The sequence below is a fragment of the Gorilla gorilla genome, chromosome X, assembly GCF_029281585.2.
Source record: "Gorilla gorilla gorilla isolate KB3781 chromosome X, NHGRI_mGorGor1-v2.1_pri, whole genome shotgun sequence".
Classification (NCBI taxonomy): Eukaryota; Metazoa; Chordata; class Mammalia; order Primates; family Hominidae; genus Gorilla; species Gorilla gorilla.
The window spans coordinates 35495890-35517429 of NC_073247.2; the positions used below are offsets into that span (position 1 = coordinate 35495890).

The 21540-nt window shown below is 52.4% G+C and overlaps 1 protein-coding gene across 2 annotated transcripts; it reads right to left on the reverse strand.

Moving 5' to 3' along the window:
- Positions 1 to 6805: 6805 nt before the first annotated feature.
- Positions 6806 to 19102, reverse strand: ARX (aristaless related homeobox). Of its 2 annotated transcripts, none has more exons than XM_031005767.2 (5): positions 18679 to 19102; positions 16053 to 16929; positions 13379 to 13424; positions 10227 to 10555; positions 6806 to 8030 (listed from the first exon to the last, which is right to left on the reverse strand). In XM_031005767.2, exons 1-5 carry the CDS (start codon positions 18872 to 18874, stop codon positions 7790 to 7792), a joined length of 1689 nt encoding a protein of 562 aa, XP_030861627.1. In that variant the 5' UTR covers positions 18875 to 19102; the 3' UTR covers positions 6806 to 7789. The 2 variants fall into 2 exon arrangements, with proteins under 2 accessions (XP_030861627.1, XP_055232388.1); XM_055376413.1 differs by lacking the exon at positions 6806 to 8030 and adding an exon at positions 8039 to 9741 and having other exon boundaries at positions 18679 to 19082.
- Positions 19103 to 21540: the final 2438 nt, after the last annotated feature.

Genomic DNA, 21540 nt, shown 5'->3' on the forward strand with positions numbered 1-21540 from the left:
GCAGTTGTGCTGAATCCTTACCAGGTGCAAAGAGTTGACTAGAGAGGCAGCAAGGAGTAAAATGTGACTAGAGCCGGTTGCTGTGGCACACACCTGTAGTCCTGGCTACTCGGGAGGTGGAGGCAGGAGGATGGCTTGAGCCCAGGAGTTCAAAGCAGACTGGGCAACATAGTGAGGCCCCCACCTCTAAATACATACACACATACATACATATACATATATATATATACATACACACATATATATACATATATATATACACACATATATACATATATATACACACACATATATATACATATATACACACATATATACATATATACACACATATATACATATATACACACATATATATACATATATATATACACACATATATATACATATATATATATACACACATATATATATATATATGACTAGAGGCCATCCCCTTTTCAAACCTCAGCCCAGTTTCTTCATAGCCACCTCTATCAGAACCCAGCTCAGGAGTGCACAGCATGATATTTGGTCGAATGTTCTGAGAAGCATTCGGAATTTCTGTGACTTTAGGTCATTTAAGAGATGAAGTATGGTTTCTTATGTGCTTTGCTGACTTAGAGAGCCAAGCCAAGAGCCCAGCAGCATCTCTTTTTGAAGAGCAAGGCCTAGGGCTCCTGAGAGAAAGGTGCCCCCTAAAAAAGGTCCCCCTAGTGAAGGAATACTGATGAGTTAAGCAGTGGAGATGAAGCTGCCTTTTATGTTGCTTTTTCTTTTTATTTCTCCTCCTCACCTCCCCTCTGGCTCCCATCCCTCTCCTTTCTCCTCCTGCTCTTAGACTGAGATTCTAAGTAGAAACACTGTGGGTTTCGAGCCCTGTCAGTTAATTAATTAACTAACTTGCTACTGTGTAAGCTCTGCAGCCCATCACAAACTGGAGCACCCAAGGTGCTTCAGGAACTAAGGGATTAATGTGTTTTTATTGCTCCCCTGGTCAACTCTTTCAATAATTGCTATACTCACATAAGGTTAGAGAGATGGTTTTCTAAAGTGTGCTTTCTGAAGGGAAATCATGTTTTCCTTGATTTCTGGGATCTGGGATTATATTAAATATAAATAGTTACCCTGAACTTGGTCATCAGGAAACTCCAAGAGACTCAAGTAACTTCTCACTGGATTGTTTCTTGTCCCTGCCTCTAGATTATAACCACCCTGGGGGCAAGGACCGTTTCTCTAGAATGTGAGGCATTTCTAAGTACTGTCCCTGAAAAAAAGCTAATGCAGCAGTTGATGTTTTCTTATTGGGATCTGTTAGAACTCTAGGCACCTAAGGATTCCAGAATTTTGTGGAAAGTTGAAACTGCAACTTTAAGAATTCCAGTGAATCTCTGTTAGAAGATGGGAGTATCACATACTTACTTTTCTCTGAGAGATGTTTCTACTCCTTGATTTGTGTGGTTGATAGTGCACCCGGCAGAACTGATGGGAAACTTTGCCCATCTTATTTGTAAGGGGAGAGGTGACCTGCAGGTCTCCATGGACTCCGGCACGGGTCCTAAACTCAAATTCTAAAAGTGAATGGATGAAGCAAACCAGGTTCACACTACAGTGAGTGGCAGGGACTGTGGCAAACAGGAGTGAGCAGGTCCTGTCCAAAGGGGCCAGCAGCTACTCAGTGATGCTGGGAGGGACAGGGCCCAGTATGGCCACATGTTCGAGTTTTCAAGAGAAGCCAGGAATCCAAATATTCCACAAAGCTTATTGATTTCTAAACCTTGACAACTAATTTTTTAAAATAAAACTTTAAACTCTGTGTGGGCCAGAGTAAACCTCTGGGCCAAAGTTTATCTGGGCCAGTTGGGAAATTATACCCTAAAAGAACCCTGTTCTTCTCAGAGCCCCCTGCCTCTGGAAAGGGCACTTTTTCTGTTTAATTTAGGAACTAGGATTTTACCTATAGCAGATACTTGTACACAAGCTTATCTTGGACACAATCTGCTAACCCTCCACTCTTCTACATATAAGGTGCATAGAGGGGGCCAGAAGTGGAAAATCCCACAGAGTATGCTTGATAAGATTTTAATTTGTCCAGAAAACAGATGGAGTTAATCTCGTGACTGTTGCCCAGGATGTGGGAGTTAATCAAAGTTCCAAGACTGGAATATGGGAGAAGTTGAAAGGGAATGAATTCACTGCCCCTCACCATCACCCCTTTCTCCAGCCCTTACTACCTCTTACCTCCAACACACACACCATGCTCCTCGATATACTTCTTCAAACATCATTTAAAATTAGTTTGGCGGAAGATGCAACAGTAAGGAAACTCCAAAAACAGATTTTCCTGTTTGTTTTAGGGTTTTAAGAAAAACACCAAGCCCCAGACCCTCTTGTCAGGATGCCCGACCCTTTAATTCGATGCTCCCATCCCAAATTTAAAGCTGCCATTCCCTGCTCCTCACTGTCTCCCTCCCGCCCCCTCTTTCTTCTCTCTCTCTCTCTCTGTCTCTCTCTCTCTTTCTCACCCCCTCTCACCTAAATATTTCTTAATTGAACAGTTTGTGGTGGAGCTTCCTTATAGCAGTTTAATAGATTAACTCATCTCAGCCAGCCTCAAATTTCAGATTAAAATTCCTTCATCCCGAAGGCAGCATTATCAGGTTGTTGGAGGCTGTTTTCAAACCTTGGTTTTGAATAGCAGCGGCTCTGCATTAATTTAACCACTAAGCTAATAAGTAGGTTTCGTTTTGTTATGCTAAGCTTTATTGCTTTTCTTTTGATCAGAATGGTGTTGTTGAGCAAAGCAGCAGACAAGGCATTCTTTGATGAGGGAATTAGCGCTCCATTCTTCCTCTATTATTCATAGCGCAGTGGAATATGTAAGTACCTGAGGGTGTCAAAGGAGCGCAGGTTCTATTGCAAAGTGCTCGCCTTGTTTCTCTCAATAGCTGACTATGAGATGATAAACCGCTTAATACACTGTGCTAATTGGATGAGAGCAAAAAGAGATGGGAATTAAGGCGAGGCAAAAGGAGAAAGTGCAACCAGCCTTCAATTCACTCTTTCACCACTTTAACAGCACCAAAGGAGGCACAAGCTTTCTATAAGCAGACTAGAGGTTTTGTGCAGAGATAAAATGAACGTGTTAGTGGATTCAAGTAATACACTAATTATTGCACAGTATAAATACCACTACTGGTTTTATAACAGGGAGGTAAACTTCTTTTGAGAGGGTTATAGGATTGCTTGGCAGTGGTGTAGAACCTAATAAGGGCCCAGAGTAATAACCCCCTGGATTAACAAAATTGCTGCTTGTAGAAGTATGATTCAGGCTTTTACGAAGATTTCCGGAGAATGAATAAAAATGACTGAATGACATTTCTTAATGTATAACCGGTAATCACTCCCATATCTTTAAAGGAAAAAAATGTATACTTCAAACTGGACCCTTAATAATGTCCAGGGACAACAAGACTTCTTCCTTTGAAAAATGCTTCCCCCCACCCCACGCCCCCGCCCGCTCTCCCCACCGTCAGGTAGTGGGTTTTCTTCTTCCTGTCCCCCAGTCAGGCTGCCACTCTCAGTGAAATATGCAGTTGTTCCGGGGACTTCTGTGTTCCAAAATATTATTTTAGGCCCCATTTAAGACCCCCTTCATTCAGACACACTCACTTTTGGGTATACACATAAACACATGCTCATGGACTTTTTTTTCTCTAAAAGCAAGTTGGGCTAACCTATTATAATTTGTTTTTCTCTCTCATCAGCCCCTTTTGTCACTCTAGTAAGATCACATTTAAAAGGATACTAAAAAGAGAACTACAGGTGCTTTGGCTCTTGATACTACAAATCAGAAACAACGTTAGCCCCAGTTGGGTGGGGGGTGGGTAGTAACTGAAAAAAAATGGGAAACTGGTCCGAGCCAATTTCAGCATGGACTTTAGTTTAAGTCTGAGTTTCAAGTCCCAAGGAGGCCCAAAGTTTCTCAACAGTCACTCTCCCTAATTATTCCACTTGCCTCCCCACACACCTAAGATGCCCGCCCTGACTACTGTCCACAGTTCGGGCCATGGGTAGTTGGTGATGGAAGGACACCTCTGATAATATTATGTCAAATGCGCCCTTTTTGCCTTCCAGGACCTCCTCCAGATCTGGCTAACCTGTCTGAAAATGTAGCAAATTAACTTACTCCTTTCCCTCAACCCTCCCACAGGGGCCTGTCCCAGGCTTCAATTACCCCTCACCCCAAGATGCTGTGGGGGTGGCCCTGGGAAAGCAGGTGTTGGGCCATTCTGCCTTGGGTGTGATAGGACACAGCCATGCCCTGAACTGGGCCCTCGCAAACTCCCTGGGGCTCTGCATGTCCTCCATGGTGGAAGAGGTTTGCTTAAGGTTGGGGGGGGTCAGCCGCTCCCAGCATTGTGACCAAGTTCCCAGATATTGGGGCCAAATTGGGTTGCCATTCATTAATAATGCTCACAATAAGATTAAATCATTCTGGAAAATCTCATAAAATCCCCCTAAGTACGCTCCAGTGGCTCTTTCCAATCCCCATCATTCAGCACTTGGGGAGGTTTGGAAGGAGAAGAAAATTGGTTTCTTTGCTTTTAATGCTGCTTTGAAAAGATACTCAGAGTTTGTCATGCGTGACATGTCACATGTTTAATGTGGACTTGCTGGAAGTCAGGGGGTCTTTAGCGTGTGATATTTATGGGGAATATTAAGTGCAGAATGAGGTCCCTCCAGCTGGGGAAAGTTGAAAGAATAGGAGGCCCAGGACTGGGCTTGTTTGCAGCATCAGAATGACATAGGATTAAGAGTTTGTAAAACAAGGCGAGGGGTTCTCATTGGCCAGTAATAAATGTAATCCTTGGAGGTAATTTCACGCAATTTGCTTCTGTTCCATGGAAGGGTCAAATGAGAAAAAATGACTTAAAAAAGAGTTCATTAACAGGAAGAATGGTACTGTTTCTCGTATACCATCCAACTAGCAGCCTAGAGGGGGGAAAAGAAGCCCTACTAAACAAAAAGGCAAAATCGACACAAAATTGATATTGACCACAAACACACACACACACACACACACACACACACCCCAACTCCTTTCCCTCAGTCTTCTCCAGCAGTCCCCTGTCTCCTCCCCAAACTCTCCAGCGGCCCTGACCACCCCAGGAAAGCGGCTTTCACTCAGGGAGAGCCTGTGGATGTGGAGTCTGAGGGTTTTAGACTCTCAGACCTCCAGTAAGGCCCTAGAAAGTTCCCACCGGGCCTACTAAACCCGGGAACGGAGTGTGTGGTAGGAATGGTAGTTGGCGGCCGCTCCCCATACCCCAGGCCGGGGCCCTTCTTGCGAGTGCCGCCCCCGTGAGTCCAGGGCTAGCGTTGGGTGGCGGTGATCCACCCGACGGCCCAAGTGCCAAAAGCGGCCACCAGCCGGCGAGCCGGGTCCGCGAGCTCTCCAACGTTTCGGGCGGGCGGGGTCTCCGGGCGTCTGGACCCGGGGTTGGGGAGGAGGGGATTGAAGTTGGGGGTGAAGGGGGGTGCAGGATAGGAGGCGAGCCCGGGACGTGCGGGCTCCAGCGCCGAAGCTGCCGGGCGGGCTGCCCACACCCAGGTGGGCACAGCGCCTGGCAGGCCGCTGACCTCTGCCCGACCCTGCACCCTCCCCTCGGCCGCGCACACTTGCGCCCTGGGCCGCGAGGGGACCCGGCCCCCCTCCTCCAGGGCGCGCGCGGAGCCCGACCGCCCCAGCCCAGAGAGGCACCCGCGCCCCCCGCGGCGACCGACTGGCCGGCGGCGTGGCGGGGCTGCCGGCCCCAGCTCCGCAATCGCGGTAGTCACGCCGCGGCACCCCCGCACCCCTCCCGCCTGCCCCTCTCCCCAAAGGTCCGGCGCGCTAATTACAGCAAATTGAAACTAATTAAGCTTCTCTTCCCTTTCCCATCACCCTGGGAGCGTCGGCGAGACCCAGCCCCCGCAGGCGGGCTTCCACCAAGCGGTCACCCGGAGGGGCGCAGGCAGGGCCCGGGGGAGGGAGAAGCTGCGGTCCCCGCCGCGAGGAGGGAGGGGTGCGCCGAGGTGGTTAAGGATTGCAAATCTGTTTGGGTCTCCTCACGAAATCTGAGTTGTTTAGATTTTTTTAAATGTATACATTTACCAATGCCTGGATAAGTGATGTAATGACATTTGTCGAGTTAAGATCTGCCATTTGGATACCCCTCGCTGCCTTTCCATCACTACTGCTCCCGCATGTTTCTCTCTCTCTCTCCCTCTCTCTCTCTCTCTCACACACACGCACACACAACACAATACACACACACACTCCCTCCTCCCTGCGAACATGCCGTGGAGCCCGCCCCCTCGGAAGGGAGCGCCTGGGCTTCTCGCTCTCGCCATTACCTGTCATCTCGGACTGCGCACTTCACTTCCTGGCTACGTGGCACTTTCCAACAGCTCCCTTCGCCTTCCGAGCCAAGACTCCCGCTTGCTTCAAATTTCTGACTCCACCGTCAACAACGCCCACCATCCACCCACCCATCCTGGAACCCACCCCACCTCCGTGGCCCGGGACCCCCAGCTCCCGCTGTGACACGACCCGGGAGAGCCGAGGTGCGCGTGGAAAGTACCGCGGCGGCGTCCTTAACCTTCGTAGGAAATCCGGTTCCCTTTGAGGATCGGATTCAAACCAGGGGCCTCTGCCAGGAAAACGCGTGTGCAGATAATCCCAGGAGATGCCTGGACGCTGGAGCCCACCCTTGACTCCCGGGGGGTGGGGGTGGGGGCTTCTACTGTCCCCTCAGCGCCTGTATGGAGCATTCACACTTCGTTTTGTTAAACATATAATTTTTTTATTTTGAGCGTGACACTTCTCCACTAGATAGCAAGGAAAAGTGGTAACAATTACACATTACACAAAAGTACTGTACCATTGCCTTTATCTTGAAGGTTTCGGAAGCCTCTACAGTTAATAAGTTAAATAAAGGGCTTGAGTACATAAATATTTGTCTAGGAACCCTACCGTATCTACAACACAGTAAGAATCTACGGGAGGACAAACTTTTACCATACCACGCTGAGTGCAATTGCGTTATAACATTTCAAATATACAAAGCTCTGTTCTTTTTTTTTTTTTAATAACAATGGTATGTACAGAATCAATAATCACAGTTTGGTGACTTCAACAGTCCATATTCTAGCAGAGTATTTCCCTTTGGTTTGATATAAAAACCTTGGTTGGTGTATGATAAAGAAGAGAACAAGAACAAGACGCCCCTTTCCTTTAAGTGCACTGTTAGCTATCTTACAGGCTCGCATTTGCTTCCCGGGCCCTGGCTTCACGCTGGGGCCCTCGCTGGGGAGATCAACTTCGAGCGCCAAAATGCTATTTAAAAAAAAAAGAAAGAAAGAAAGAAAGAAAGAAAAGAAAGGCTAAGTGGGGTGTCAGGAGGAAGAGGTTGGGCTTTTTAAATTTTTTACTTCAATATCAGGCGTCTGGGGGAGAAAACCTCCCCGACATTTTCAGGAAAGTAAGAACAAGAGAGAGTGGATGTTGGAGTTGGAGCGAGGTTGGCAGTAGCAGGGGCAGGGGCAGGGGCAGGGGCAGGGGCGGGTGGACAGCCAGCCGAGGAGGTGCCACGTCCCGGAGCGCCGAGGGCTGCCATGCCCGCATCCAGACTGCTGTGAAGGCGGCTGCGCTCTCTCAGTGCCGTCTCGGGAGTGTGCTGGTCCTCTGTTTCCATTTGGTCTTGAGTGGTGCTGAGTGAGGTGACCTTTCGGGGCGCGCGCGGGGCGCGGGTGTGGAGGGCAGCCTTTAGCACACCTCCTTGCCCGTGCTGGTGCCCGGCAGGATGTTGAGCTGCGTGAGCTGCGCCGCGTGCTCCTTGGCCTTGAGCCTCAGCGCGGCTATGCTAGAGGCGCGTCTGTCTGCGGCCGCCGTGGCCGGGTCGGCCAGGGCGCCCGATGCCACTGCGCCCTCCACGGCGGGTGTGGGCTGTCTCAGGAGCGCGGCCGCGGTCGACGCGCTGGTCAGGGGGGCCATTGTGGAAAAGAGCCTGCAGGGAGAGCAAACAGCGCGGTCATGGCCTCGGGAGCTGTGCGCGGCGCCTCGGGCAGCGTCTCCCGCCGCTTGTCGCCGGGGCAGCTGAGGGGCGCGGTACCCACGGGACCCGGATGGGTCGCGGCGGGGAAGTGGGCAGAGGGCGCGGGCGGAAGCTGGACCCCGCAGAGAGGGCTTTCCCGGGGCAGGGAACCGACTGGGGGGAAAAGACCGAGTCCAGATATTCCCCGAGGGGCCGGGCCGGGGTCCACAGGCCGGCGTGGAGACCCCAAGCCCCACGGCCCAGTGGCGTGGATTCGGTGGTTTCGCTTAAACGGACGGTTTATTCCAAGGCCAGGGGCTGCAATGACACTATCTCCCAGGAGGGAATGCGGAAGGAGAAAAGGAGAGGACAGCAAAAGAAGGGAAGGTGGAGGGTGGGAGGGGGGAGGAAAAAAAGACGGAGAAGGTGGGATTCCAGCTGCCCGGACGCACGCCGCAGGCTCTGAGATCTCCCTCCGGCTCCTTGGCCCGGGACTTTCTGCGCCCTGAAGAAACAGGCCTAGCTCGCCGGCCTCCCGGGCCACCCGCGCCGCCGCGGCCGCCCTTCCGCGCGGGACTCAGCTACCCGCGTCTGGCCAGCGCCTGCGGGTGAGAGTGAAGGGCGACCGCCTGTTGATTTCCGCTCCACGGGCGGTTGTCACCTGCCAGCAGCCCCACATCCTGGCGCGGCGACCCCAGCTGTCTTCCCCGCGCCCCTGTAGCCTCTGGCCTCAGGGAGCCCCCGACCCACGACCCTGGCGCGCGGCGCAAGGCGATGCCCAAGCCTGGGACCCACGCCAGCGCCACCGCCTCCAAGCGGCGACCGAATTACTCCACGTGACGCTTCCACCCCATGCACACAGCACCGGGACATTAGCTGTGGCCGGAGCGGCCCGGGGCCACCGGACACCACCCCCACGCCCACCGCCTTGGAGCGCCCGCGAGCTTTCCCGACCGCCTCCCTGAGGGGTCTGGCTCCAGGCCCGCGGGGCCAATTCCGGATTTCCAGGGTTAGAAATGAGCCCACCTGGGCTCACCGAGCGCCGCCTCCTTCTCCCAAGCCCACTGCTCACTCCTCGCACCACCCCAGCCCAGACCCTCTTCCAGCCTCTCCGAATCTCGCAACTCGGTCCTCCAGCCACGGTTCGCCTGGGTTTACAAGTCACTTGTCAGAGGGAAAAAGTGGAGGGAGGGGAGAGACAGAACTTTAAAATTTTTCTCAGAAAGAAATGATAAAGTGTGACCCGGAGGTGGCGTAACATGCCCTGGTTCCATTAGGTAAACTGAGTCACTAACTCTGCTTCAGTGTGCTCGCTGTTTATTTTATTGGTTTGTTATAAGAAACTAAATTTACTCCGAGTCTTAATTTTCTGTAAGATGATTTTTTGTTAAGCAGCTGCGCAGTTGGATGAATCTATTATTTCTTTGTTCTCCCAAAGAGTGATCATTGAAGCTGCATCCAGTTTTATTTTCACTGCGCTAACACAATACATCCCTCCTTTGTTTCCTTGTCTGTGTGATTATACAGACTTTTTATTTCCTCATTCGATGTTCATTAAAGAAAGGGAGTTATAAGATGAACTGTTTCTTTTATTTCGTTGTCTTGTACTGCTGTGTAGATCGGGGCTTGCACATATGGGGGTGTCGTTGGCAGCGGGTCACTTGAGTGACAAGGAAGATGGAATCTGGGGCAGAAGAAAGAATTCTGTGCACCCAGAGGGCCTGGTGGCTCCAGGGCTCCCATGGGGATCAGGGCTGTGTTCCTCAGGCTGCCAGGTTGGGGGGCATAAGGAAGAACTTTTGCAAAACTTAAAAAGTCGTCCCTGCTCTGTACACTACACCTGTACATATTTGCTCGCTTACCACCTATGGTGGGACTTGTTGCAGCCTTCAAATGGTACTTTGACAGCTTTCATTCTCGGTTGTCACGGTTGTCGTTACTGCCACTGCCTTCCCCTTTCCCATTAAGTTCCAAGTCAATACCTTCAAGACCCACATTTTTTTTTTTTTGAGGCGCAATTAGAGAGTATTTTCTTTGGCTACAGTCTCTGAGGTTGGGTCAAAGAAAAAGATGTGTGTAACCCTGTTTGACTCCTGCCTCCTCCCTGCCCCCAGCCTCTGTGTGTACGAGAGACAGACAGACAGACAGACTTCCGAGGCTGCGCGTTACCTGCCGAATGCCGGGCTGATGAAAGCCGGGTGTCGGAACACTGCCGCTCCGAGGAAAGTGCTCAGGCCCAGCGGCGCCCCGCTGGGCGGCAGGCTGGCCGAGCCCGGAGGCGGAGGTAGGCTCGGGAAGGCGGCGGCGGCGGCGGCGGCAGCGGCAGTCCAAGCGGAGTCGAGCGCCGGGTGGTGCGGAGGGAAGGGGCTGGCGTCCAGGTAGGGGCTGAGCGGGTGGGTGGCAGAGAGCGGCCCCGGGAAGGGCAGCCCCGGGGGGTGGGTCTGCGCGCCTGCCTTCTCCCGCTTGCGCCACTTGGCCCGACGGTTCTGGAACCAGACCTGCAAGGCAGAGAGAGCCCAGGGTCGGCGCGGCTCGGCCCGGCGGGCGCACCGGGCCCGTACCCGTCCCTTCCCTTGGCGCGCTGCGGGGCCCCCTTCCTTTCCACCGCGGCCCGCGCCCACCTGCCCCTCTTTGGCCTCAGGTTGTTTTCGGACGCGTCTGGGGCCAAATGAGCAGTGAATAGGAGCCGCAACTTCAAGTCAGCAGGAAACAGGACAAGCAAACCCTTTCTGCCGGCATTCCACCTGGGCCAGTTTTCCAAGTTTAAGGAAAGTGATTCAGTGTGTTTAGAGTTGGGGAAACCAAAGTTTAAACGTCTGTGGTGACGCTTGCTAGGATCTTTAGGCAGGTCACTTAAACCTCTCTGAACCTCAGTTTTCGAATCTGTAAAATGGGGATAATAAAACTTCACTCATAAGGCTGTTATGAGGACTGGGTAAAATAAGGCAAGTGAAAGCATGCATTCAATGGTGACTCTAGGGAATGGGCAGCCACCAAGAGATGAGGGACGTGCTTGTTTTACTGCATATCAGCTATTTTCACCTATTTCAGATTTACGCAAGAGCTGGCAAAATTCTTGCTCTGTATGGAAGAGGAAAGTGGAAAGATAGTTCATTTATTCTTTCCAGAAACATTTATTGAACACCAAAGAGCACTATGCTGGGTTCTGGGGTTCAGAGAGGGATGAGAGGGAGGGAAGAAAGGCTCGAGTTAATTAGCAAGCATACATTTCAGGGGGTCAATCCTCTATGAAATGAAACAGGGATACACAACCTGCTCTTGGCAGGGGATCCCTGCAGGACCCAGTTCTATGCAGGAAGGCACTGACTACATGGATGAAGCAGGCAGCAATACCTGGGCCCATAGAAATCAGAGGGCATGATAGGTGTAGACTTTTCACATCTTCAGAGCTAACAAGTCTTTTATTTCCTTTTGGAGATGTGTTTTAAATCGGTTATTTAAATAAGATAGTTTTAGGCTTGGAGGGAGGTTTTCAGCCTGAGGTATTTTCCTAATTGCTAATAGAAAGCGGTTTTAATGGAGACCTTTACCTGAAACATGGCAGCTACCATCATCTAAAAATAAACCCCAGGAGCATGAAATTATTTTTATGTGACCTGCTCATCACACCCACAGCTGGGAAGATATGCTCCTTCTCCCCTGAAGGCATTAATATTTTTAGGGCTGGGTTTATAACTGCACACAAGTCTGAAAATTAAGAATGAACTCCAGGGCTATACAGAGTTATATTAAAATATAATGTAAATTATCCCAGAGGAATATATTTTAAAACGTGAAACACATCCATATTTTTCAGATCTACACACTGGGGCTTGTTGTTACCAGCACTAGCATCTAAGCTTGGTTTGACTTCTAGACAGCCCACCAGGGCAAGAAAAATCAAGAATCCAAATCCGTCAATTACTTCCAAGTCTGCCAAAAGGGGGCCCATTCACACCATTCCACAGCCTTCAAAATAATCTATTTGTGAATTTCAGAAACACTTCAGTGTGGAAACCCAGAGGCTTGAAAAAGTAAGACTGTAGATGGGACCGGACTGGGTGGGCAGCTTTTGTGTAGCCAAATCTGTCTAGACGAGAATATCCGCCACTCCTTGATGGCAGTGAAAGAAGAAGGGGAACTGGGGGCAGTGGACTCAGAATGCCCTCAAAGAACGTGGAAACCTTTTTACAGACAGATCGTCTCTCCCGGCTCAACTGCAATTATCAAGATGTCCCCCTGCAATTCCTCATTATTGAATTAATACCTCTGAGGCCCCCCAAAGGTAAACGAAAGGACTCTAATAATTCATATTCACTTAATTACATCTTCTCCAGTGAATAGGGGGAGAGGAGAAAGGGAGGGGGCGCTCTCTTTCTTTTTAAAAGTTATTTAACTTTCCCACGACTCGTTCCCCTGAGCTGAAAATACGGAGTTGCTGTCACATCTCTGTTTGACAATGGAGAAATGTGTCAACAGAAAGGAGGGGACAGGCCTCATCATTAGCCCTCTAATGCAAGAAGCTGTTGTGTATTAAATGAGCCATATGGAATTTATTGTGCTTTATCAGCGCTTGATTTTGACTGTAAAGTGATTCACTCAGCTCCTAACTCAGGGACATCTGTTTTCTGTTGGCCATCGGGGCTGCTCAGTGTTGATCGTCTCTTTGGTTATGAGGCCTGGGTTCGGAAATGCACTCTGGTATGGGGCTGCAAACACCTTTAATAGCATTGCACTCGCTCCCTATTAGATCAATGTGGGTTCATTGCTATAAAAAATGGGAAATCAAATAGCATTAGCCAGCTCCTTGTGCGGGGCGGAGGGGAAATCAAACAGCATTTTGCCTTCAAATGGCCCTGTTTGTTCTAGCACTAAGTGGGCTTTTATGAAGCCCGATTGGAGACTTAATCGCAGCCAAATACCTGCTTGGAGCTGAGCGGATTTGTCTAACAACCAAATCCATGCTCCATCCCATTATTTCAATCAGGAGAAGTAGATCGGTGGATTGTTTCCTATAGGAGCTTTGGGACTAGGGGGTCCCAAACTGCAGTCTCAGGGACTCTAAAGCCCTTGTTCTGATCCTGGACTCCTTCCTTGGGCTCCCAAACCCAGAAACCTCCCCCTTCCACCTCCCATGTCTTAAGTTTTAAATATCTTTGTGTGTGAGAGAGTGCTTGGGTCTACTTTTCTGATCCTGCTTCTCTTGGTTTTGTGAAGGGGATCTCACCCCCCGCACCCCCCCCCCCCCACAAACCCATCTCTCTCTCTCCCGCTGGCCCCCAGCCCTCCTCCCTCCCTCTTCCCTCTGTTGTGCAGCTCACCTGGACTCGGGCCTCGGTCAAGTCCAGCCTCATGGCCAGTTCCTCCCTATAAGAAAGCAACACACAGACAGGAGGTCACTGCAGGCCCCAGCAATGCCCTCTCAGCTATTCCCTCCTCTATGGCAGGCCTACTCCACCAGGGTCTCCCCTGGCTGCCTGCCCCCCACCCCCAAACATATGGACATTACCATTCCATCACCCCCTGGAGTGCCAACTATTTGACTGAAAATGCAAAAACACGAAGCACATTACCAGATATAGGATATTATCTATTATATCATACTACATTCGTGTGTGACAACCAAGGGTGGCTTCTTGAGTCTCTAAGTCTACAAACCTGGGTACACAGGTTCTCTCTCACTGTCTTAAGCCAGAGTTAGACAACACACACACACATACACACACACACACTGCTTATACCATGTTTTGTCCTAATATTAAGTGGGATAGGAACTCAGCACTTAACTAAGAAAATATTTTTTCTGTCCTCTTGGTTTCCTTCTGCCTTCTTTTTAAAAATTTCTCTTCCCTCCTTCTTCCTTCTTCGCTTTCCAGCTCTATGCCTTTCCCTCCATCTCTCTCTCCTCCGCCTTCCTCCCTCTATCATCCCCTTGGGTCACACTCCCCATTACCCTCTGCAGGTATGTTAAGCTTGTTAAGAGTTCAGTGGGGTAATTTTTCGATTAAACAAAATTCTGCACACCTCCTGACTCCAATGCCCACTACAAACCCTGCCCATCTCAGGGGAAGTCAATTTAACTGAAACCCTACCCCGTCATTGCAGTTATTACTGCGACAATTAAGGCAAATAGGAAACCATTAAGATGCTGTAAAACGGCTTACAACCTGTTTACCGAAAATATGACCGCGCCGAGAATAATTGGCCCTCCGGCTCGCTAATATGAAAGAGCGGGGGCCGCCGAAGCCTGGGACCTGGGGTTGCCCTGCCGGTAGGCCCCCAGTCCACACCTGAAACTTCAGCACCAGAGGTAAACCGTCTCCATAAGTGCCCTCCGTTGCCGTTGCCCCCAGCTACAGTGGGCATCAGCAAATCTAAAGCGGCACTCCAGGCTGGCTCAGGGCCGGAGCCAAGGGGCTCAAACCCCTGGGTTGGAAAGAGGTGGGGGTGGGGCGGGGAAGAGGAGCTGCCCCTCCTCGTGCACTTCGGTCCTCCCCCGCCCCTAAGCCCGCCAGAAGCTAAGAAAGGGCGGACGTGGATGCCAACTGACACCAGCTCAGTTTCTTCTTTGGAAATACACACGTACGATAAACGCAAAACGCTGGTCGGCCAATTCGCTATTTGACAGCACACATAGGTTTTTAAACTTATTTCCTTTTTTAAAGATAAGGAAAGGACTGGGTGACACAGGGGAAGACCAAGTGTAGCCCAAGGGATGACCAGGTTTAAGTGCCTTTGCCTGGCATTAAGTCCGCTCTTTTCTGTTTCTGGTTGGGAGAGAGTTAGGCAATTGCCAGGCCAACTACATTTTGGAGTAGCTCGGCCTCCCGAGCCCTAAGCAGCGATTTCTCCTCTGGTTCAAAGGGGCGGGCAGCATTCCCCTTCTAAAATGCACATTGAAAAGCTGCGCACGTCTCCTTCGAAGGAACTGCCCGCGCTTGACAAGCCCCGCGCTAGGCAGTCACCGATCCCTTTCTCCCCCTCACTGGGGGACGTTTGCCCTAAGACTGGCTCCTCGCCTGAGCTGAGAACTTGGCCTTGGGGTGGGAGAGAAGGACCCCTACCCGGGCCGGCACCCCAGGTGGTGAATAAGCTGGGGCCGAGGGTCCAGTCATCACACAGGCACATGTTTCCCAGAAAAACAAGTGGGAGGTGGAGCGTGACCAGGTCGAACACCCGGCTTGGACACTGATCCAAAGAGAAAATTCCCCCAACTGCTTTGTCTACTCCCTGCCAGGCTTCCAGCAATCATTGTCCACCCGGTAAACCCGTTTACATTAAACGCACGGTGGGTTTAATGTGTGTGTCGGGAGAGGACAGAGAGTAGAAGGGGAGATTCTGGCTGGGGCCCCTCAGGTGTTCAGACACCAAACACTGCCCAGTTCTGATTTCCTTTGGTTATTTCAGGAGTCCTGAAACGACAGAACTCGGATCTTTTTAAAGGCCTTCTCCGCTGGCACGGGCTCCAGCTTCACTGAGAACTGCGTAACTGATACCCACCAGGCTCCTGGGGCACCAGGCGGGGGTGGCGAGCGCACAGCACAGCGACCAAAAATAGCCCCTGCTTTGCTCTGTGCGCGGACAGTGCTTCCTGAGCCTCGCCGGGGACCTAGCCGGGACCGCAGCTCCGGAGGCCTTGTGTCTGTGCCCTCTGCTGTGCGCGCGTCTCCAAGGTGGCGCTTTCGGGCGCTCTTTGGAGAGGCTGTTTCTTTTCCTCTCTCTAACTAAAACTTGTAATTTGAAAACATTAAACTGCAACGACCTTGGGAAGGAGATAAACCATTCCAGCCTAAACTTAAAGCCCGAACCGGGGTGGGGGTCGGGGGAGTGGGTAGTTTGGGTGAGCAAGGGTGGGTGTGTTGGGAGGGCGCTCTTCCGCAGAGTCCAGGAGCCAAGCGTCCGCCCCGAGGCCGGGGCCCCTGCCAGCCCGCTGTCCCTCCCTGGGGCCCGCGTGCGCTCTCTGCCGCTGCGACCGCGACCACCCTACGCGCATACCTGGTGAAGACGTCCGGGTAGTGCGTCTTCTGGAAGGCCCGCTCCAGTTCCTCCAGCTGGTAGCTGGTGAACGTGGTGCGGTAGCGCCTCTGTTTGCGTTTCAGCAGCCCCTCCTCCGAGTCGCTGCCCGCAGAGAGGCACACGCTGTCCTCGCCGTCCTTGCCCTCAGCGTCTTCCGGGTGCAGCAGCAGCTCCTCCTTGGGTGACAGCTCCCCGCCCTCTGTGGCCACTGCAGCGGCAGCTGCTGCGGCCACGGCGCCAGTGGCGGCCACAGGACAGCGCCGGGGCTCCTTGAGCAGCGCGCGGGCGTCGTCCTCCAGCAGCTCCTCCTCGTCGTCCTCCAGCAGTTCCTCTTCCTCGTCCTCATCTTCTTCGTCCTCCAGCAGCTCCTCCTCGTCGTCCTCGGTGCCGGTGCCACCACCCGCAGCCGGGGCGCTGCCCGGGCCGCCGGCCACGCCGAGGCGCTCCTCTGGGTGCGTGACGCCCCCCGGGCCGCCCAGCTCGTCCAGCGCGGGCGGCGGCGGCACGAAGGGCGCCCCGTTCTCGCGGTACGATTTGCTGCGGCTGATGCTCACCTGCGGCGCCTGGCTGATCTTGAGCGTGTCCCAGGCCGCGGCGGCCGCGGCCGCGGCGGCCGCAGCGGCCCCTGCGCCGTCCGGCCGTTCCCCGGGCCGCGCGGTTGGCGGTGGCGGCGGAGGGGCCTCCCCGCGTGGACCCGCCGTGGCCGTGGCGGCCGCTGCCGCCGCCGCCGCCGCCGCCGCCGCCGCCGCTGCCGCACCCTGAAGGAGGCGGCCCCCGCCCGGGCCGTACAGGCGCCGCAGCTTGGGCGGCAGGTGCAGCTCGGCCTCGAACGGGGCGCTGCTGCTCTTGGGGGAGCCTGCGGGCAAGGGAGAGCTATCAGCCAGCCAGCCAGCCGGCCGGCCGGGGAGTCCCAGCCAGGGCTGCTGCCGGGGCCCGCCCGCAGTTGCTCCCCCAGTGCCTAGGCCCAGGCGTGCGGGGACCGCGCACCACCAGACTTCGACGCCTTGGCCTCTTTCTCCACTTTTCTTGCTTTTTCTTTTTCTTTCTTTCTCTCCCTCTCCCTTTCTCTGGGTTCCTTCCTTTTTCCCCTTTCCTCTCCCTTCTTTCCTTTCCCTCTCTCACTCTCCCCCTTTTATTTCCTATCTTCCTTCCTTTATCTATTCCTCTTGCCCCCTCTCCGTTCCTTTTCTCTCCTTCCCTTTTTTCTTTTTCTTTCTCCCCCTCCCTTCTTTTCCTCATCTCTCTTTCTCCTTCTCTCCCCCTTTCTTTCTCTTTTTGCAGGCTTTCTCTCCCCTCTCTCCTTCTTTCTTCTTTATTCCTTTCTCTTTCCCCTTTCCTACTCTCTCATTTTTATTTCCCTTCCCACGTCGGGGCAGAGGAAAATCCGAAAACATTCTACAACTTTAAAAGAAAATCACCACTATCCTGAAAACTTTGCGCATGACCTCTGCCCGCTGCTCCACCATGAGGGCAAGGGTTGGCAAGAGGGGTGCAGCCCTGAAGGCGACCGCTGCGGGGCGGGGTGGGGGGAAGCGGCCCTGTGGCCCCAAGTGCAGGCCGCGCCCCAACAGCCCACAGCGGGAGAGGGTGGGGGGGCTTCTTGCACAAAAAGGCAAAGAAAAATCATCCTGGCAAAAATGTTCTGGGAAAGGTCTGGGGCAGAGAGGGAGTGGGAGTGCAGCAGGCGCAGGCTGCTCCTTCCTTTTGAGGAAGCGCCTGGCATAGGTGCCACTGCAGGCTAAAAAAAGAAAAGAAAAAAGTCAATTTTATTTAAATGCCCCCTTCTCAACCGTCTGCTCCTGCCATCCAAATTGCGCTATGGCCGGACCGCTGGTTTTTGGATTTTAAAAGAAACCAACAGTTCTTTCCTTTCCCTGCGACACCTCTGCAGGAAGCTCGAGGCGAAACTTGAGGATAACAGGTTCGGGGTAAAAGGACAGTTGTTCTGGAATTTTTAATTTCAGAAAAAAATAAAATATTTTAAACAGCTCGTCTATTTTAAAAAATAAAATAGCAGAGAAAAATTAGCATCCAGAAGTCACACATTTCATACATTTTAAATACATTAAGGAGCATTTGGAGAATCCCAGGAAGATGTTTTCTGCAAAGCTTGGGTTTAAAAGGTCACAAGTTATCTACAATTAAAAAAATAAAACCAAAACACTGCATATACAGAAATCTTCCAAAGAGGAAAGGCCAAGGCTCACTCAGCCTGGAGACCCCGATTCACCAGCTTTTGGGCTTCTTGTCTTCATCAAATTGTTGCTACAAGGGTCCACCGGCCATCTACTGTTTCTGACCTGTCGCCCCTCTTCAGAGCACACCCAAGGCCACCAAAAGGGGCATTTAAACAACCTAACGATCAACACCGAAAAGCTAAAGGCTCCCTAAGCGAAAACGGGCCTTTTTCTGGAAGCAGGGAGGGAGGGAGGGAGAGACAGCCCTGGCTAGATGTTTAACGCTCTTTGAGGCAGCAGGCCTCAGAGTTATGCCCTCTCCTTCCTTCCTCTCCAAATTGACAATTCCAGGCCACTGGCCTCCGAACACCAAACATCCAAATCAGGGCCCAGTGCCCTTAGTAAGTGCCTGACGGGAGCATCCTTACCTTGCACGGCCTTTTCCGGGTCGGCGCGGCTGGTCAGCGGAGCAGGCAAGCTCTGCGCGGCTCCCAGCAACCGCATTTTGCACGGGCTCCTCCGGCCCAGGATGCTGTCGATGCAGTAGGAGGAGAGCAAAGTTGGAGATTTACTTTTGCACTCGGGCCTCTCGGAGCAGCCCTCCTCCTGGTACTGATTGCTCATGGCTGGGGCTTTTTCCCAGGGCGCAGAGAGCGGATCGCCGGCTGCCTCTCCCGGAGGGTGGGATGGATGGGTGTGTGTTGGGGGTGGGGTTAGATAGCGGGTTATAACGGATATTATTGCGATCTTTGTGCCTTTCTGCCTCCCTTGGTTGCCGGCTGCCGGCTCCCGCCCTGCCCGCGGCCCGAGCTCGCCCTCTCCGCGCTCAGGACAAGCGGTAACAAGTGTAGTGAGCAGCGGGCGCTGAGCTCTGGAGTCTCTCTCCTCCACGTGCTGAGAGGCGCCCTCTGATTGGCTCTCGCCAGAGGCCGGGCTGCGTCGGCCTGTGGGCGCGGCGCAAAGCCCGGACTGGATTCCAGAGGGGCAGGCGGGGGTGGGGGCAGCGGGCACGCACCAGAGCCAATTTTCCTTTTCTTTCTTTCTTTTTTTAAGTTACCAATTTTCTAAGTCCGCTATCCTCTTCCTGCAGCTCCTCCTTTGACCCTTTAGTGTTGGCCGAAGTTCTAGCTTATTGGGATGCCAGGCCTGTGAATGCCATCTGGGCGGCGTGCGCCCCTTCCACCAACCCGAGGACCTCGCTGCCTGGAGGCGAGGCCTTGAGGCTCACGTTCAGACTCACTCGGCACTTTTCAAAGCCGATATTGGGCTCCCAGGACACCGCCTTGACCTCCCTGGCGCTCAATTGCCGTCCTCTCTAGGCCGGACGGGCGTCGGGGGGCCAGGGTGACCGCCCCAAGCAAACATCTGCCGTCTGGGAGTTCGCTTTTCTCTTGCGGCCCAAGGCATTGCGCTGTCTATCTTCACCCTGAGCCCGACTGTGTCTCTCTTGTTTGTAGCGTCCCCCAACCGCTCTCCTCTCCGTTTTAAACTCTGGAATGGGAAAAAGCCTCCTTACAGACAAAGCTCTGTCATAGGCGCGCGGCCTTCCCTAGAGCATTTACTGGGTGGGAAGGGACAGGCGAGTATCAGCAGCGAGGAGGGGCGACTGGGGACGAGTCTGGGGGCCTCCTCTTTCTCCCTGGACTCTCTTCCCTCTTTCCCCCACAAATTCATATCTGTTAGGCCGTCACCCTGAGGCTGTTCACCTTCCAATCGCAGCTAGGGAGCAGAACCCTCAGGGATCCCTGACCTCTCCAGGGTGGAATGTACCCAAATTCGGCTGCAGCCAAATCTAAGCGTCTAAAATTCTGAATTCTCATGACCTGGCTCCCTTGAGCAAAGGTGAGAGAGTGAACCTTAGAGAGAGCGCCTTTCTTCCCAAACAGTTTCCAGCGCCGAGAACTAAAACCCAACTCCAACTGATGCTGGGTCGAGCCTGGGCCAGCACGGACGCCTTCCCTGCCTGGGTGCAGGTTCCCAGGGATTTCCAGGGGCCCCAACGCTAGCAGAATTGGGGCGAGGGTGGGGGGTGAGAGAGGGGCCAGAGAGGGGGAATCCACGCCGGGTTTTCCTCTCTCAACTCCCTTCAATGTGTCAAAGAGAAAAGCTTTTTACAAAGGATTATACTTGAATCACTTACAGTCAGTATTTAAAAATACAAGGATGCATAACTGGGATTTTTTTTTCAGCCATAAACATCTGCATAACTCTTGGATGCTGGTGGGTGGGTAGCAGACAGATCGGGCTGCCTCGGCAGGAACCTTCAAGACAAAACTGGGGGGAGGGGATGAAGGGTTGGGAACAGGCACATTAATAATGCGAATACTAATACTGATACTACTACTACTATTAAAGACAGGACAAAAAGAATTCCTCTGTCCCTCTCTGTCTCTCTTCCCTGGCTTTTAGCTTAATTCTCATCCGTTTTTTCTGCACTTGGATGATGGGGCGGGCTGTGGTGGGGAGCGGAGGAGAACCCGAGCCATCGCTGACATTTGATTTTCCTTTAAGCCCTCTCTGCGATTCCAAGTCACCTGGGATCTCTCCTTGCCTTTCCCGCATTCTTCCTTTTCCATCCCCGCCAAGAGTTCGGTGTTTTTACACCGTCCGGTTCAGCTTTAAACTAACATTCTGCGCGCTGATTTCCTCCCACATTCCCTCCCCCGGCCCCGAAAGCCCATTCCAGGCGCGCGGGTCTCATCGCAGCCAAGAGGAGTAAAGACGCTTCGGTTTCCTCCTAGCCTCCAGCCGCGGACCCTCGCGGGCGTCCCTGCGGCTTGGTGGTTGGGAGAGACAGAGGCACTTTTCCCTCCCCGGCGGGCCCCGCGTTGGAAATCCACAAGACCCGGCTGCCGGGTGGCTCAGTGACTTCAGAGTCGGCTCCGCACACGCAGGGAGTGGGCTGAAAATGAGTCCAAGAAAGATCGTGTTAAACAAAAAGACAAATGCACAAATCATTTCTGAGAGCCCAACGGAGTTTCAACTCTCTGGGTGGAAGACTTCTTTGCCTCCATCCCCCCTCCTCCCCCTTGTGCAGCTGTTCTTCTTTTAAAAGAAGTCGGACTTTCTGCTGGGGTGTATTCTAATTTTAATCATCCACTGTAAAAGGGGAGGTTAACAAAGAATTTCTGATTCTGACTTAATGATCCCTGGAATTAGATCTAATTCTATTAATGGAATATAAAGTGTTTTCGGGGGAGACCTGTGTGAAAACACTAGTTTTATTTGTTCTGTTATTTTATTTATTTTTGTTATTTTCTAATCAATCTTCCCAAGTGAGGATGCTATTG

Bases quoted from the DNA above. Each gene is read 5' to 3' on its own strand.
- ARX (XM_031005767.2), bottom strand. From the start codon at position 18,874: ATGAGCAATCAGTACCAGGAGGAGGGCTGCTCCGAGAGGCCCGAGTGC. The intron at 16,930-18,678 runs GTAAGGATGCTC...CCTTGCCCGCAG, and splicing joins CCCGGAAAAGGCCGTGCAAG to GCTCCCCCAAGAGCAGCAGC. The intron at 13,425-16,052 runs GTATGCGCGTAG...GCTTTCTTATAG, and splicing joins TACCCGGACGTCTTCACCAG to GGAGGAACTGGCCATGAGGC.